Source organism: Apteryx mantelli, chromosome 16, assembly GCF_036417845.1.
Source record: "Apteryx mantelli isolate bAptMan1 chromosome 16, bAptMan1.hap1, whole genome shotgun sequence".
In the NCBI taxonomy this organism is placed as follows: domain Eukaryota; kingdom Metazoa; phylum Chordata; class Aves; order Apterygiformes; family Apterygidae; genus Apteryx; species Apteryx mantelli.
The window spans coordinates 18,748,146-18,765,462 of NC_089993.1; the positions used below are offsets into that span (position 1 = coordinate 18,748,146).

Consider the following 17,317-nt stretch of genomic DNA (forward strand, 5'->3'; position numbering starts at 1 on the left):
CGGGTGCGCGAGGGGGAGCGCCGGCACGGCCGCCCCAGCTTGGGCCGAGCCCGTTTCCCGTCCCCGGGAAAGGCTGCCTGCTGGTTGCTCTCCGTGCTGCCTCCTGAGTTGTTTGCCGACTATAGCTAGAGAAATGGGCAGGTGCCTTCCTCTGCCACTGCCTCTCTGGGGAGCGAAGCCCCCCGGGGTCGTGGGGCGCCTCCGGACTGGGAGCCGCGTCCCCCCGTTCAACCCCTCGTGTCCCTCCGGGGGGAGGCAGCTCTGCCCGGGGCAGCCGGCGGGCCCCGGAGGCCCAGGATGTGCGCGGTTACCTCCTTCTGCACCCTGCTTTTTTGGGTGCTAGTGGGGTCCCTGGCACGGGGGTGGTGGGGAAGCGTGTGGGGTGGGGGGGTTGTGGGGTAGGGGAAAGACAGGCGGTGGTGGGGGGATGTGGGGCAGGGCAGGGGGATGTGGGGCAGGGCAGAGACGGGTTGACAGGAGGATGTGGGGCAGGGCAGGGGGGATGTGGGACAGGGGAGAGACGGGGTGACAGGAGGATGTGGGGCAGGGCGGGGGGGGGATGTTAGGCAGGGCAGGCGGGGGAGGGGGAATGTGGGGCAGGACGGAGACAGGTGGTAGCGGGGGGGATGTGGGGCGGGGCGGGGGGATGTGGGGCAGGGCAGAGACGGGAGGTGTCGGGGGGATGGGGGGCAGGGCAGGCCGGGGCCGGGTGCCGGCGGGGCGGCCGGAACGCGGGGCGCAGGGCGGCGCGGGGCGGCCGGAGCGGCGCGGCGGGTGCGCCGGCCCCGCCCGTGGGGGAGGCGGCCCGGACGCTTGAGGCGGGCGGACCGGCCGGCGGCGCTTCCGGCGGGGCGGCGCGCGGGGCCGGGGAGCCGGGCAGCGCCGGGCCGCGCCGCCCGCCATGGGCATCCTGGAGAAGATCTCCGAGATCGAGAAGGAGATCGCCCGCACGCAGAAGAACAAAGGTCCGGGCCGGGCGCGGCGGCCTGAGGGACGGGCTCGGGGGGGGCCTGGGGGTGGAGGGGGCGGCTCAGGGTATGGGGGGATGTGGGGCATGAGGTGACTGGGGGCGTGAGGGGCTGACGGGGGTGGTTGGGAGGGGGTATGGGGTGGGATATAGGGGGGACTGGGCTGGGGTATGGGGGGCTGAACGGGGGAGGTTGGGGCTGGGGTATGGGGTGGGATATAGGGGGGACTGGGCTGGGGTATGGGGGGACTGAACGGGGGAGTTTGGGGGCTGGGGTATGGGGTGGGATATAGGGGGGACTGGGCTGGGGTATGGGGGGCTGAACGGGGGAGGTTGGGGGCTGGGATATGGGGAGGGATATGGGGGGACTGGGCTGGGGTATGGGGGGACTGAACGGGGGAGTTTGGGGGCTGGGGTATGGGGAGGGATATGGGGGGACTGGGCTGGGGTATGGGGGGACTGAACGGGGGAGTTTGGGAGCTGGGGTATGGGGAGGGATATGGGGGGACTGGACTGGGGTATGGGGGGACTGAACGGGGGAGTTTGGGAGCTGGGGTATGGGGAGGGATATGGGGGGCTGAGCTGGAGTGTGGGGGGCTGAATGGGGGAGGCTGAGATATGGGATGGGATATGGGGGGCTGAGGGGACAGTCTGGGGGCTATGGTATGGGGGGTTATGGGGAGAAGAGGTGGTGGGTGGCACAAGTGTTGCAGGGGAAGGCCTGGGGGTGCAGATTTCAAAAGTTTATCGACTATCTGAGGGCAGACTAGTGTGCATGGCGATAGCTAAAACACTGACTGAGATCCATAGTGTTTCTTTTTGTGAAGACTCTTATTCCTAGAAGTCAATTAGCAGCAACTTTCTGTTAACCACTTGTTGCGTTTGTGCTATTCCAGCTACTGAGTACCATCTCGGCCTGCTGAAGGCAAAGCTTGCGAAGTACAGAGCTCAGTTACTAGAACCCTCCAAATCCTCTGCTGCTAAAGGAGAGGGCTTTGATGTGATGAAATCTGGAGATGCCAGGGTGGCACTGATTGGTTTTCCTTCTGTGGGTAAGGTCAGTGAGTATCCGAGCTAATCCTCTAGCATGTGCGTTTTCCAGGTGTCACCAATCACCGCAAATGCGTTTTTCTGAACATCAGTTGTCTTTTTGTATTTCACTTTCTTGCCACAAGTGAGCAGAAAGTTATTGTGCACTGAGAGCTGAAAGTTAGAGCTAGGGAAAAGGGCTCTGTCTTGTGTGGAGCACTGTCCGCTGTGTGGGAACTTGGTCCTGTCCAGCCACGGCACTGCTAAGAAAAGGGTGAAAACAGTCTTTCATTCAATGAAAGTCCTGGCTGTTCCATGTTACCACTTTCATCCCTGTGCCCAGAATAGCCACAATGCAGCTGTTAAAAGCCCACCAGTGTCTTCTCAGTGCCGCTGATAAACACTTTTGTGTTGCGTGTTTTGCTGAACATTTGCCGGTGCTATTGCTTGAGTATCTCTAGTGATGGTGATATCTTGCATTTCAGTCCACGTTTTTGAGTTTAATGACCTCAACTGCCAGTGAAGCTGCGTCTTATGAGTTCACAACCCTGACGTGTATCCCAGGAGTCATAGAGGTAAGTAGGATTCTCCTCCCTTTAGCAGAAGCTAAATGTGGCAAGAACCCCAAATTTGTAAATGTGTCTGTTTGTACCAGTTACACTTGTGCTGCCACTGGGAAGCAGAAGTTAGAAGCGCGGTAATATCCAAAGATCTGTGCTGACTTCTGCTTTAAACTTTAGGAGGTCTTGAGTGTTTGCGGTATCAGGTCCTCTACAACCTGCAGTGCTGATTTAGCACTTCCATAGGCCACACAACTCTTCAAGATTGACTGCCTGACTGGGATGTCAGATACTGCAGTTAGACTGACCAGAGCAATAAGACAATTCTCAACTGAATTTTTTATAACTACTATTGGCGCCATTGACCAGATGGCTGGAAACCTTGACAGATTTGTTTTTAATGAAGCTTTAAAAGAGGCAATCTGTACTGTAATCAATTTGGAAAGAAAATACAACTACTCCTGTCCTTGAGGAGTTTTATTAGTGGTGCTCTGAGCATCCATCAGTAAAGCAAATGATAAAGGGCATCAAACTGAAAAACATCCAAGAGTAATGAGAAATTTTGGGTCAGAATTGAAAGCAGAGTTAACTAATGAAAGGAACCCTATTGGTATTAAAATGAATGCAAATATTGTAACACATTCAAACGTGACCTTTGACTCCAGCAGCTAGCTAAAACAGTTACTTAGGGCTTCACCCCAACAGTAGCTTGAAAGCAAATGACCCTGCAACTCTGAGGAAGAAGAGTCTCCCATTATTTCCTGGTGCTGTAAGACCTGCAACACAGCTGAATAGTTCTGATCCAACCAGTAAGGGACAGTGGCATTGCTTGTTACAGTGCTTTATGTGTTAGACCAGAAAAATGGTTTTTTTTGATTTATTTTCTTTCTTTTCCATTTCACCAACTCAGGATAATGCTACTTTTGTGCTGTGCTGGTTCCCTGGTCAAACCCCAATCATCTGACACTTTAGGAGGTCAGAACCTAATGTTCTGCACTATGACCCAGAGTTGTTGAAAACTGTTTAATAGGAAATACTCTGGAGATTGTTTCAACAAAATATATTCATGGGCTTTGTGCAAACTTGCCCTGCTCCGTTGGGTTCATTCGGTTCCGCTGTCTGCAGGCTTTGGACCTTAGTGCTTGCTTAGAGCTTTCAAGGCAGTTTAGAGGTCCTGCAAAAGACTTTCAACTTTCCATCCTTCTGTTTCCTTTTCAGTACAAAGGAGCCAATATTCAGCTCTTGGATCTGCCTGGGATCATTGAAGGAGCAGCACAAGGTTGGCTGATCTCCGTGTTCGTGCAGCTTAAGGATTTACTCTCAATAGCATACTGTTAGCAGGTTTGCTGGGCCAGTAGTTCCTGCATTGGCTTTCCAAACTTCAGAGTTCTTGATCTTGAAAGTGAGGCACGATTCTTATCCCTGAGCCCACGTAAGGTTCTATATGTAGCAGAAAGATGCTTTCCTGGAGGTGGGAGCCACAGCAAGCCAGTCACTTCTCACCTTCCTGTATGAGTGTTATCTTGCTCATCTGCTTTCTGGTACAGAGGAAATCTAAAGAAAGACGCTAGAGAGGCGGAGGGGGAAATTACAGCTAAACAGTAACTTCTCTTGACTGATTTTCTGAGTTCCTGCCAGTCCTCCCATGACTCCTGATTTTGGGAAGAGACGTTAGCTTTGTCCCTCTGCTTCATCACCTCGTTGGCTGGTCTTGTCAAAAGAAGCCTTATGAAACTTAGGAAAATTTCCTAATGGTCTCGCCTTGGAGGAATATGGCCTTGTTAATAAGGGCTCTCTCCTTTTTTGACCAGAAGGTGTAGCCTCTTTGCATGGGGGCCCTGGGCCCACATCACTCTTCTGGGTAACCTGTCTCTACCACCTGGAACTCTACCATTGCACGTGTCTGGGGGTTCTGCCCTGCAGGCAGAGACGTCATCTCAACCCGTGCAGCTATACAGAGAGTTTTACGCTCTCTAGTCTGGGTAACAATTGGTTGAGCAGCAGCAGCAAAGAGTATTTGTTTGGGCTTGTGCTACACGTAAGAGAACATGAACGGGCCAGACATACTCCCTCATATACCCCCAACAGTTGACTACAGCCGGTACAGGACTGCAGGATCTTTTTTCTTGTTTCCAAGCAGCTGTGTGGGGCAGGAGTCCCTTGTCTGTCACAGAACTCATAGCTGTTTTCCTACCCTGATATACAGCCATCTCCTCTCTTGTCAGGGAAGGGCAGAGGTCGGCAGGTGATAGCTGTGGCCAGGACGGCAGATGTTGTTATTATGATGCTGGATGCCACAAAGGGTGAAGTGCAGAGGTGAGTATGTGCTTCTGGGCCCATGGGACTGTGGGTTGGAGGGCCAGGGTCAAAGGTTCCCATATGCCCAGAGAACACACCAGCTCTCTGAAAGGATGTGAGCTGTGCATGTTTGGGAATAGGTATTTAAGTTCTTGAGTGTGAGATGGAGATCGTGCTTCATTAGAAGCATGCTGGCTAACTGGGAACAGCATTTACAGTGCTTTCTAGGAATTTTGGCTCAGGCTTCTCAGCTGAAGCATCCTTCCTGCAGGGTGGTTGTTCAGAGATGAGGATGTCATGCTAGATTTCCACCGCAGACTTTATCCTGCATTAGCTGTGGTTGTATGTTGCAGTGCAAGTTTGTGGAAATGCTGTGTCAATACTTGGCTAAAGATGATAGTCAAAAAGGAAACATCTGGCTCTCATCTGACTGAGCTCAGTTTAACAGGTACTAATGTGCACTGTCCCTGCAGGGCCCTGCTGGAGAAAGAACTGGAGTCTGTAGGAATCCGGCTGAACAAAAGCAAGCCAAATATCTATTTCAAGGTGAGATTTCCTGAGGTGCTGCAGCCACAGCTTATGCCTGGCTGCCTAATCAAAAGCAAGATCACTTTGTGCTGCCCCTCATGTTGGACAGACTGAAGGGGGGCTGTGGATTTTGCAGACTGTTCTTAAGTTGGTTTATTGCCTTTCTGCAGCCGAAGAAGGGTGGAGGCATCTCCTTCAACTCGACTGTAACGTTGACTCAGTGCTCTGAAAAGTTGGTGCAGCTCATCCTCCATGAATATAGTATCCTTTCCTGAAAGGAGAGACCCCTGAGCTCCAGATCAAGTTCATGAGTCAAGTGGTACCTGCTGTGGGGCTACGCCTTTCTGTGACTCTTTGGTGCTTGCTGGGTTAAGAGCAAGCCTGGCTGGGTCTTTCCCTTCTTTGTTCCGTTTCCCAGTCCTCCAAGCAGCACCAAGCAAGCTCAGCCGGTTGGCTTGTAGCAGTGTTGGGGTTTGGGCCTTGACAATGTTCACCTCAGAAATCTTCAATGCTGAGGTTCTCTTTAGAGAGGACTGTTCTCCTGACGAGTTCATCGATGTGATTGTAGGCAACAGGGTCTATATGCCGTGCCTCTATGTGAGTATCTCAAAAATAGTCTGTCTATGACAGCACCAAGCACCTCCTGGCACTGACTGATCTTGAGCAAGACCATTCTTTGCTGAAGTAAACTGTAGGCCTTCCTGGTTCCTAAAGCAGTAGCATTTGAGGGTTAAAGAGGTAGAAAACACTACTCAACAGAGAGCTTTTTACTAGCTTTATGTGTGCAGCTGTACTGTGTGTGCGTTCCCTGTGCCCTCTTGTGGCTGATTGCTGAGGAGCAGCAGCAAGCTGTGTGTACGGGTGGCACCGGGTTTGCTTGCGTGACACAGGTGCTGCTGCAAGTTCTGCGTTTGGTTTTTCATGAATGATCCCATGTGCCAGAACTCACTTAACAATGCTGTTTGATAGTGTCTGGGTTTATCATGAAATCCAAGGTGCTGGAGAATATGTCACAAGTCATCGCAAAGGGAGAACCATAGAAGGCCCAAACTTATGTTTAGGTTCCTGAATCCTAGCAGATTGTTCTGCTAAAAACCTTGGCCTGCCCTCTGTTTGGTATGACCTGTGTTTCTGTACCAAATGCCAGAACTGCCTCGTTGCACTTGCATGTACACATTTTACTTCCTTGTGGTGTTGCTGAATTGATTTCCTAAAGGATGTGTTGTTTTTCCTTTGACTTAGGTTTATAACAAGATTGACCAGATATCTATGGAGGAGGTGGATCGTCTTGCTCGGAGGCCCCACAGTGTTGTAATCAGGTAGGAGCACTTGCGGCTGTCAGGCTGTTTTAGGCCCTGGCCCAGAGAGTTTGGTTGTTCATTTCACACCCCTTTCTCCAGCTTTTCCTCCAAGGAGAGGCTTCTCCCTGGGCCGCCTCTGGCTGCTGGGGCGAGAAGTAGAGGGCCGCTGTGCAGTGCTTTCAGGGCTGCCTTCCTGTGGAGAGGCAGGCTGCCTTAGCTGCCTCACACTGTCTGCAGGCCAGAATAAACCAGTCTAGCTTGTTCCCTTAGAAGTGCTGATATATCTGACTGGGGCTTTGCTGCTTCAAAGCTGCTTTCCGCTCTGAAAGCTCTGTTTATTTCACCTTGTGTTTTTCCTCTACTGACCTCATTAGACACTTTTCCCCTTGTTCCCTAGCGCTTTAATAAGATGTTTCGCCTTGCTCTTCTGGATCTCTAAATCACAGCAGCAGTAAACACTGAGATATTCATGGTGTTTTGCAGCTGTGGCATGAAACTGAATCTGGATTACTTGCTGGAGAAGCTCTGGGAATACCTCGCACTTACCTGCATCTACACCAAGAAACGAGGACGTAAGCGAGCATTAGCTGAACTGAGGGTTTGAAAAGGCACAAGGGGCTGCTGGGCACCAAGCACACGCAGGCTGCCAGAGGTGTTTGGATGCCTGGCTGTCAGAGCTCTCTTCTGTCTTGGAGATGCTGCAATTACATACTGAAGCCTGGTCAGGGAGAGTTAGCTCTTGGGAAATGCTTTTGTTCCATCTGACCCAGCCTTGCGTGTATCCCATTACAGCCCTCTTGTTCTCTCTTAACAGTAGAAGAGCTGAATTTTCATAAGGCTTTGCATGATAATAACATAAGGAAATAAAGTTTGCAAGTTCTTGGTTTCCCTCTTATAATAACTATTATGTACACTCTGTGATGAACAGTTCAGGTGATTGCTACCCAGAAAAGGTCTCTTGTCCCTACTGTGGGAGGTCTAGTGATTCCCGTGCTGGGCTCCTGAGGCTCAGCAGTGCCTTTGACCCTCCTTTTGCTTTACAGCTCACCTGCAGCTTTGCCCAGTGGTGAAGGCACATCTATAACTTGTTCCCTTTCAAAGACCTTTCTCCTGTTTGGTTGTGAATGACTGTGACTCTGAACTGGATGGATGTGAGGAGAATAAGGAATTATCTGTGAGCTTGTTAAGCTGTGAAACCTTGGGGATTTTACAGAAAACTCCAGAGTAGTTCTGTTTAATTTAGGCCTGTGTGTTTTGACTGGCTTTTTTGCTTGTCATTTAAGACAAGTATTTGGAATGGAGTTGGAGCAGGTGAACTGTGAGGAAGCAGTCGACTGTGTGACATGGGCAACTGCACTTGTGGGTACTAGAGTGTCTACAGAACCAGTTCAGTGCTTTCAAGTACCTGTGTAGCTGTTCTGCTGGGAGGCTGCTGGCAGTGTAACAGGAGGAGGAATTTGGGAGTAGTAAGCACAAAGTAATGTGAGATGGTGTTGGCATGTTAGAACAGATTTGATGGAAAGCCAATGCTGTTTTTTCTCCTGTCTTCTGCTTTTCCATAGAGAGACCAGACTTCACAGATGCCATTATTCTACGGAAAGGGGCCTCTGTGGAGCATGTGGTAATTTCTCTGTATCTTTTACACTTACTTGGCAGCAAAAGGCAGGTTCCTCTTGGAGCCTGCGTGATATATTTGTGCTTTGTAAAGGTTGGGATATGTCAATATTTTGTTGGGCTTTTCCTTTTGTTATCTTGACTGGTTTCATCTGCCTCAGGTTTCTTTCCTAGCTGCTAATGTTTGTAATAAATGAAAGAAAAAAAAAGTTACTTAATGCAGGCCAGTGAAAAAGCACATGGAAGTAGTAAATGGGGATTTATGTGACTGGTAATTCCTGTATTTCTGTTCTGTATTCTTTAAAGTGTTGTTAACTGGCTCCTAAAGTCGCTGTTGTAATTTCTGACATGGATCTGAGTTGCTTCTAGTTCCTGGGTACTAAGCAAGTTGTTTGCAAAGTAGCGTCACTAAACTGTCTAATAATCTGTCTGTCTGTCTTGCAGTGCCATCGCATTCACAGATCATTAGCCAGCCAGTTCAAATATGCCTTGGTGTGGGTAAGTGCATAACAGCCAGCGAGATCCCTGTCCTCATGCCCCTCTGACAGGTCTGCTCCTAACCCCTCTCCCCCTTTTACTTTAAAGGGGACAAGCACAAAATACAGTCCTCAAAGAGTGGGCTTGACTCATATGATGGAGCATGAAGATGTCATTCAGATCGTCAAGAAGTAACCCTCTTTGCTGCTCTTCGCTGGTGCCTGGCCTTGTCTTAATCACTAGATTTGGAACTGACCACATAAAAGCAAAACAAAACAAAAAAGAAAAAAAAAAAAGAAGGGAGATGTTCCACAGCCAAGAAAGCAAGAAAGCTTCTGTGAAGCTCGTTCCCTTAGAGAAAAGCAGAGGATGAGGCTACTCTACTCGCAGGTGGGGATGGGGGAGATGGGTTTCCATCTTGCAGCATTTCAAGCGAGGTAATGTCTCTTAAATAAAAAAGGAGCCCATTCTTCTAGGACGTAGCTCCTAGAGCCAGCAACTGCCTGCCCCTAGCAGAGTTTGCACGTGTGTCCATCTGTTAACCTACCAGTGGCTTGCTCAACCGGTGGGAAGTTTATGGGTTTGTGTGAGCAAATCTGGCCCGGTGCTTTGGGACAGGGAAACCCGGACTGGGGGAATGTTACTGATGCTTTGCTACATGTTTATTCATTTAATTTAAGCATTTGAAATGGAAATATCTGAAATGGAAAAAAAGTTCTCCCTCTCCTGCTCGCTGGACATGTTGCCTCTACAGCTTTCACTGTGGGCGACTTTAGTCTCTGTATCTGAGACGATCCTCAGCTAATTTATAGTGATCCCACCTCAATTATATTAAAACCAGGCACTCGGTGCCTCGTGTTAGCTCTGCGGTAAGGTTTACAGGACATCCAGTCCGACTGGTACTACCGAGAGAGGTCAGAAATGAAACCTTGCTAATGAGTGATTGACCTGGCCAAACTGCAGCAGGGTACGATCAAAGAGCCATAGGCTGCAGTGAGAATTTACTTCTGGCTTATCGCTGGTCCAAGAAATTTTCTTGGGAGTTTCCTACTTTGCTCTTGTCCTGCCCGTTAGCCCCCAAGAGTATTGCTGGGGATCTGCTTCTTTCTCAGTCATGCACCTAAATTCCAGTAATAGCTCTTTGAGTGTTTGAGCTTGAAGTACCATCCCATGCCATGGGTTTCGCCCCAGCCCTGTTAAATAATGTTGCTTGTATGGATATTTTTCATCAGAATTCTGGGATTTTTCTAATCATGCTTTTTCATTGAATATTGATGCTTACCAGTTCGGAGTGCCTGATAGAGAACAGCTCTTTTTTTCTGGGATCAAGAGCTGCCAATAGCATTTTTTTCTTTCATTGAAAAAGGGTTGTCTGATGTGGATTCTTAACTGCGAGGACAAATCTGATAGCAGACTTGTCCAAGCAGGACCCCTTGCCTCTCTTTTGTGCTCCTCCCCACCCTTCCCAAACTGATCAAGCAGAAATGGAAGGAATATTTTATTTGAGAAAATAAAAGATGCTATTTCATGTGAATTGTACATGTCTACCTGCAGCTGTTAGATAGTTCAATGTGTTTTATAAATCTCTTCTTTTACCTTGGCCAACTAGGAATCCCGGATGCTGTTGCAAGAGGCTGTAGGGTGGAATAGGTTGTGAAGCGGCTGAGAGAGTGCTCTGAGGTTGGAAAGGACCTAGATGAGGTGTGATGGGAGCTAAATAGATAGCATACACAATACCCAAGCTAAGAAGGTGACTTTGTAGTTTCCCTTCGTTGTTCCTGGCTTTGCTCACAGCTGGAATTAAGAGCAAATCCCGGCTGTGGTGGAACCTAGCGGAGAATGAGCTCCAAATTAGCTGCATTATGCCTGAGCTGGCTTTAGAAAGCAGGAGCTTCTCTGTGTGAATTGGGTGGGATGCTGTTCCAGCACATTAACTTGCCCTTTGAATTTCCTGTGAAGGTTGCACAGGCAGGGCTTCCCGCACAAAGAGTTCTTTTGGTTTCGGTTTGTCCCTGAGTTTGACTTTTAACTCCAAACCGAGGAGCCTGCAAATGGCCCAGCATAACAGACAGACGGCCGGAATTGCTAACTGCTTCATCCTCAAACCAGGTAGTGTGTGGAATTGGGGAAACGGATGATGCCTGTGTGAATCTGAAATGCAAAGTGTTACGTTCTAATACATGTTCTTGGTCAGTTAGTACCTACCTCTCAGTGTGCTCAGGTTTCAAATTGAATAGTCCAGTGGGCCATTGTTAAAACCTCCATCTAATTAGCCTTATTCTTCGTTTAAGAAATTGGGCATTTTCTTATCCTGTTCGGAATGGACTGATATGTGATTAAACTTGGTATGGGGGAGGAGTAAAAACAGATAAATCAGAAGAAGCTAACTTCTTTTTTTAAGCAAGAGTAGCTTTTTTTTTGCAAGCACGTTTATAGCTGTATCTGGAAATATGTGCATTTAATTGCGCGCTGTGTTCGTTCTTCCAGACGGCTTCCCTAAGTGCTCTACCCGCTAACATTAAAAGCTGCAAACGCTGCAGTTCAGTGCAAGAGCAGGTTTGACTGAAGATCTCGCCGAATCCTGAGAAAGCGAGGTACTGAGAGGGGAAAATCTACTCCAGCGTTAGTACTGCTTCAGAGCCTGGTTCAGCTCCTGGAGCTGCCTCCTGAGGCTGGTGGGAATTGGTCAGACCCCTTGTTAGCTCTGCGAGAGGGCCAGCGAGGGGGATGCGGTCAGAGACCCTTTGCTGAGCGTTCCTGGGGAGGCAGGCGCTCTTTCCCATCGAGGAGGAGGGGGGGCAGCTGACTCTAGCAGGCAGGAGCTGTGGTTTTGGCCCCCCAGGAAGCAGGCTGCTGCCTTTTCCGACACGGAAGGGAAGGCTTGGATGGACCAGACTTTCCTAGGAGGCAGATCCGCCCTCGGCAGCCTGGCTGGATTGCAGGCTGTTCTGCATTGCGGCCCCCTGCCATTTCTGTGCTCTTTCAGCCGGCTCTGGTTTCATTAGCGCAGCGCCCACCTCCCAAAGGGCCGCGCTGATTCCTGCCCTGTCTCCGGGCCTGCTTTGTTTGTGGAGCGCAGCTGCGCGTCGCTGCCGAGTGACACTCCAGGTGTGAAGCGGAGTGGATCGGCTTTGACACAGTCCATCAGCTACCCTCCATCTAGTCCTGGAAATAGCGACGGCCCAAGGCGTGCTCTGTTTAAAATGCCTGTTCCAGGCAATCAAGCAGGTTTGATTGGCTGAACACTCCTTTTATAATTTAATTTAGTCAGGAATCGTTTGCAAGGTAATAAAAAGAGACTCTGACTCCAAATACATTCATTTAATTCAATGAGAGACGGTTACTGCTGCGGGCTTGCCTCAGCCAGCTTCCCTCACCCCATCACACTGACATCTTAAAGCGCTGCTCAGGGCTGTATATAAGAGTCACGATCCGCAGTGACAGCTTAATTGTTTCAAATGCTGACAAGGGTCACCCCCAACCAGACATCACGCATTGTGCGGCGCTGGCTCGGGAGGCTGGCGAGAGGAGGATTTATGGCTGGCAAATAGTTTTGAATTCCTCTGGTTGTGCCTGTTAAATGATGAACCCGCCCCTTGGGGATTGGGGCTATTGATTGTAATTTGCAGTTAAGCCCTCGCTTTCTGAGGAATCAGCATAATAAATACCCACCGCATTACTGCAGGGATGCAGTTCGCGGGGAGGAGGCTGAGCTGGGGCTCGTCCCTGGGGGAGAAAGGAAAAGGGAGTGGAGATTTTCCCAGCATGGGCTGGGCAGCGCCTGCAGCGTGACGCTCCCGGTGTCCCAGCGCGTGAAAGGCCGCGGACCCGATCCCACCAGCGCTCGCTCCGGGCTGACGGACCTGGCCCCGTGAAGCAGGGACCCAGTGCTGGGGGAGGGATGGAGCTTTTTGCAGGGTCTTTGGCCTGCTGATCTCAGGCCGAAGGTGGCAGCGGGGAAATGCCCTGCTCGTCCCAAGGTGGGGAGGGCACCCCGGATTGTCGAGATGAGGGGGGCTGATGCCTCCATCTAGCTCCCTTCTCTGTGCCTGGTCGGAGGTGGCTGGAGAGCCTGTCCAGTGCTGCCCTCCTTTGGAGGGGGACGTGTGCGTGGGGCCCCGTGTCCTTGTGATTTCTCTTCCTAAATCCGCTTTGGCTGGGGGGGAGGAGTGGGTCAGGGCCACACACCAGCTGTTTGTGTGCCCCTGGGAGGTGATGCTGCTCTACGCCCCGGGAGGGAAGGGGCTGCGGGACCGTCCAGCTGCATCCCCGGGGAGGAAGGGACCGGGCCAGAGCTGGCTGCCCCTCGCCCCTCCAGCCGCTCCATCCCTGGTATTCCCTGGCTCTGCACGGGGACGATTAGCTCCCGTCTCTCCGCTCGTGAGTGGAGATGAGAATAATAGCAGTCATCAAATATGCATCGGGCGGCAGCAGCCGGCAGCTGCCGTGCGGCAAACGTGGTCCTGTGGGCGCCGGGGGAGCGACGGTCCCCGGAGGACAGCGAGGCCGAGAGCGTGACGCCGACAAAGCCGGGGGCTGCGGGCGGTGCCGAGCCAGCCCGGCGCCATGCGGGCGAGCTAGGCTACCCCAGGTGAGTGGCCGCGGGTCCCTGAGCCAGGCGACGCGTTCCTCGGGATTGCAGAGGCCGCCACGGCTTGGCCGAGATGCCGGGGAGAGACCTTGTGCGAGGTGCTGGCCTGCAAGGAGGAAGCCTGCAGCTAACACGGCGGTGCTGGGCAAGGCTCGGCTCCTCTGGATCAGGGCATATGGTGTTTTCTCGCCTCTGGTTGCCCCTTCCCGGCTCCTCACAGTCTTTAACCCCCCATCTCACCTTCAAACTTGCACCTTCCCCACAGCTGCAGCGTTTCTGCCACCTTTCAAAGCAGAGCTCCTCACCTTCCTCCCCAGAGACCCCATCCTTCCCCCATGAGCATCTGCCCCATGTCTCCTATCACCCCTTCCCCAAATTCCTTTTACCTTCGAGATGTTTTACCCCAGGAGACCTCCCCGGCCCAGCGGCTGATGCTGCTGAGATCTGCAGGTCCCCTGGGCTCAGCTCCGTGGTCAGGATGATGATGGTCCGCAGCTGCGACCTGCTTCCAGACGGCTCCGTGGCTGGGCCGGGGCCGCGAGGCAGCGTTTGCGAGTGTGTGCCAGATGGCTTAGCGCTAATCCCGGGACACATCGCTCCCAGCCGGTCTCTGCTCTGCAGCATCTGCTCCGACCTCTCTCCCCTGGATAACGCTTCCCTGGCGGGCAGGTTTCACTGTCAGATGGCGGCCGGTGGGCAGGGAATGGCTGTGCCTGCAGGCAGCGTGCATCGCTTGGGTGCCGCCGCTCCTGCTTCTTCCCTGGCTCCGTTTGGGGAGGAAGACAGGAGGAAATCAGCTGGAGCGCAAGCTGGCAATTCCCCTGCCTGGGCAGGGTGACGCGTCCCGCTGTGCAGGCGGCTCTGCCGAGGGGCACGGATGAGGCGGGGGAGACGGCTCAGCGGCGTAGAAAATCCCCAGCCCGCAGGGTGCTGCTCTGCCGGGGCCCGGCCACAGGGCCTGAGCTGGGATGCGGTGGGAGGCAGGAGGCTCCGAGATGGGATGCGGCCGGGCTGGGGGCAAGTGCCCTCCCTCGGGCCCCTCGCAGGACCCGGAGCTGCCGGTTCAGCCGTGCGATGGGTGCTCGGGGTGGCAGGAAGAGACCCGCTGATGCCGGGGGGGCCGGGAGGGCCGTGCTGCCGTCGCGTTGCTGCAAAGGCAGAGCCCGATGCTGGAAGGGGCCGATCTGCGCCAAGGGCCCTGGCATCCCTGGAGCTCGCGGCTGGAGAGGTGAGAGCTGCGACGGGGCGGCTCTGCATGCACGTAGGCGTTAGAAGTGGATGCGAGCGATACAAAACTAGGGGAAGGGGGGTGGCACATCTCCTGCTGCTCCATCAGCCCTGAGAAATCACGCATCCGAAGGTGCATGCAGCCGGAGCAACGTCTGGCCGGCTCGCTGGGCGGGTGCCGGCATGCAGAGCTCCCGCGGAGCTGGCGCATCCCGGCGGGCACGGGTGCCCGCGCTCCGGCTGTAACAGGAAACAGGCTGTAAGCGGACACGGGGCCGGCCGGTAAGCACAGCGCTGCTGGAGACGGCGGAGCTGCTGCCGGCGCCGTGCGGCTCCCTGGGAGCTCTGCCTCACCGATGCCAGCAGCCAAAAGGTACAGTCCCCGTGGGGGCGGCCGCGCGTCGTGCCGTGCCGTGCCGTGCCGTGCCGTGCCGGGGCAGGGCGGGTGAAGCAAAAACCGAGTGGCCAAAGTCTCCCTCGTCTCTGCGCGCCGGCGTCACCTTGCCTGTCCGATTTCCGTGCTCAGCCTCGTGCCCTGCAGCCCCGACAGCGGGATGCTGCCCCGGCCGTATTCCCAGGGCGAGGAGGCGAGGGTGCCTGGGCACCGGGGCAGGGTTTTCCCAGCTTGACCCCGTGGCTGGTGCTGTTCAGGATTGATGGATGCTCCAGGCATCTTCTCCCAGAGCCCCGGTCCCCATCGCCACCCCAGTGAGTCTTCGCTGCCGGGATTGCACCCGACAAGGCTGCCCCGGGCTGGAGCCTCCCCCGGCTCCCTCCCCGGTCCCTCCACCGGATGCGGCCGTGCCCAGGACCCCGGAAACAGCTGCGCGGTGCAGGCGCTGTGCAGCTCGGGTTTCGTGGCCTGCGGAGCCGAGGCGGCGCGTCCCGGCTCCCCGGGGTACCCGCTGCGGCACCCAGCATCACCCGCGTCCCCGAGCAGCTCCTGCCCTGCCACTGTCCCCAGGCGCATCGGCACATGCGCCCCCTTCTCTGGCTCTGCCGGGGTGGCCGTGGCAAAGGCAGGTGCTGGGCGCTGCACCCGTAGGTGTAGGGCAGGGGACCGGCTGTCCCGGGGACGCAGAGGGTCCCGGGGAGGTGGGGGGGCTGAGAAGAGGCAGCGCCTGCGTGGGGCTGAGCCAGCTGGGTTGGGGCCAAGCCGTGAGCTCTATCTCGCCCTCTCTTGCTCTCTCTATCTCGGTCTTTCCTCTTGGAGAGCCCTTATCGCGGGCAGGCACCGCGGCGCTCGTGGGTACGGCCATGGCAACGGTGGGGGGAGCCTTGCCGGTGCCGCAGGGCATGGAGAACGCCGCCAGTCCCTGCCCGGCCCTTCCCCGTCCTTCCCTCCCAGGCTCCTTGGCCGGCCCTGACTCACTGGCTCCATGCAGGGCAGCAAGATGGAGGTAGGGACCACACGGCGTGGCGGGGATGGAGGTAGGGACCACGCAGGATGGCAGGGATGGAGGCAGGGACCACGCAGGGTGGTAGGGATGGAGTTAGGGACCATGCAGGGTGGTGGGATGGAGGTTGGGACCCAGAGGAGCTTCCCACCACCCCAGGGACCCCCCCTTGCTTGCTGCGAACAGCTCCCCTGCGAAAATCTCCGAGCTCTGCAGGGCTTGGCCAGGGCAGGAGCTTGGCGAGGGATGGGGCTCTGCCGCACAGCAGTTCTCCTCCATGGGTGGCTCGGATGTGGTGAGCTGCTGACGCCAGCCAGGCCACCCCAGCCCTCGCTCTGCAAGGGACTCTTCTGGTCCTGGGCGGTCCTGGCTGGTGGGCTTTGGTACAGAGGATGCTGCTGGTTGCTGGGTTTGCCTCACTGCCTTCACAGCTCTCGCCTCCTCCTCCTCCTCATCATCATCCGGTAGGTCTCCTGAAATCCCCCATGAGGGGTCGAGCAGATGCCACCTCTGCTCACCACCAGCCCCTGTAAATGGGCAGCAAATTCGCATCGCCTCTGCTTAAACTTTCATGAATTTGCAGCCATGGGAATCCAGGCCTGGCATTAACATTTGATGCGGTCGGTCACCCTGCTGTTAACATTTGATGTGGTCACCCTGCTGCTGGGCACGTGTGCATGCGAACGCACCGCTGGCACCGCCGTGGGGCACACGTGTGCGGCACATGCGGCACGTGCAGACCCGCTCGACAGCCACGTGCAGACATGCGTGGTGCCCTGCATGCGCGCACGCGTCCCCTACAGCGCTGGCCCTACACGGGCTCTACAGTGCACCCGCATGCAACACGTATGGGTGCACCCGCCGTTGTGTATCACCCATGCAGCCCGCGGGAGCCAGGCCAGCTCGTTTCTCATCGCTCCTTCCCGGCAGGGCCAGGCGACTCGGTCCCGCTCCAGGTTAGCGGCGTCGGGTTCCTCCTCTGCGGTTCTCCCCTTGGCCGTGATCCCAGTGCTGGGGGCAGTGTGCGCCTGGGGACCCACAAAATTGTCTCGTCTCTCTTGGTGCCTCGGTCTGGCTTTGCGGCGTCAAACAGGGTCTTTGTGCTTCATCCTCCTCCGAGTTAAGAGGAAGAGGCTAATTTCCCAGGCGAGAGAGCGCCCTGAGGTGCGGGGAGATCACAGGGTCTGGTTTTGGGTCAGCCACGCTCAGTTATGATGCTTGTGCCCTTGTGAAACCGTCAACATCCTAGTTCCCGAGCTGGCCCCAGAGCCTGAAGCGCTCAGGGGAGGATGAGCAACGCTGCAAGCAAGCAGCTCTGGGCTGGGATC

At 54.5% G+C, this 17,317-nt stretch overlaps 1 protein-coding gene across 1 annotated transcript; it reads left to right on the top strand.

The window, feature by feature from the left end:
* The first annotated feature begins 841 nt into the window (after positions 1-841).
* DRG2 (developmentally regulated GTP binding protein 2) lies at positions 842-10,308 on the top strand. The gene is made up of 13 exons (XM_067306210.1): positions 842-965; positions 1,864-2,024; positions 2,482-2,571; positions 3,775-3,835; positions 4,782-4,872; positions 5,328-5,400; positions 5,553-5,643; positions 5,882-5,979; positions 6,625-6,701; positions 7,167-7,255; positions 8,246-8,304; positions 8,742-8,795; positions 8,883-10,308. The coding sequence occupies exons 1-13, from the start codon at positions 902-904 to the stop codon at positions 8,967-8,969; spliced, it is 1,095 nt and encodes a 364-aa protein (XP_067162311.1). The 5' UTR covers positions 842-901; the 3' UTR covers positions 8,970-10,308.
* The last annotated feature ends 7,009 nt before the right edge of the window (positions 10,309-17,317 follow it).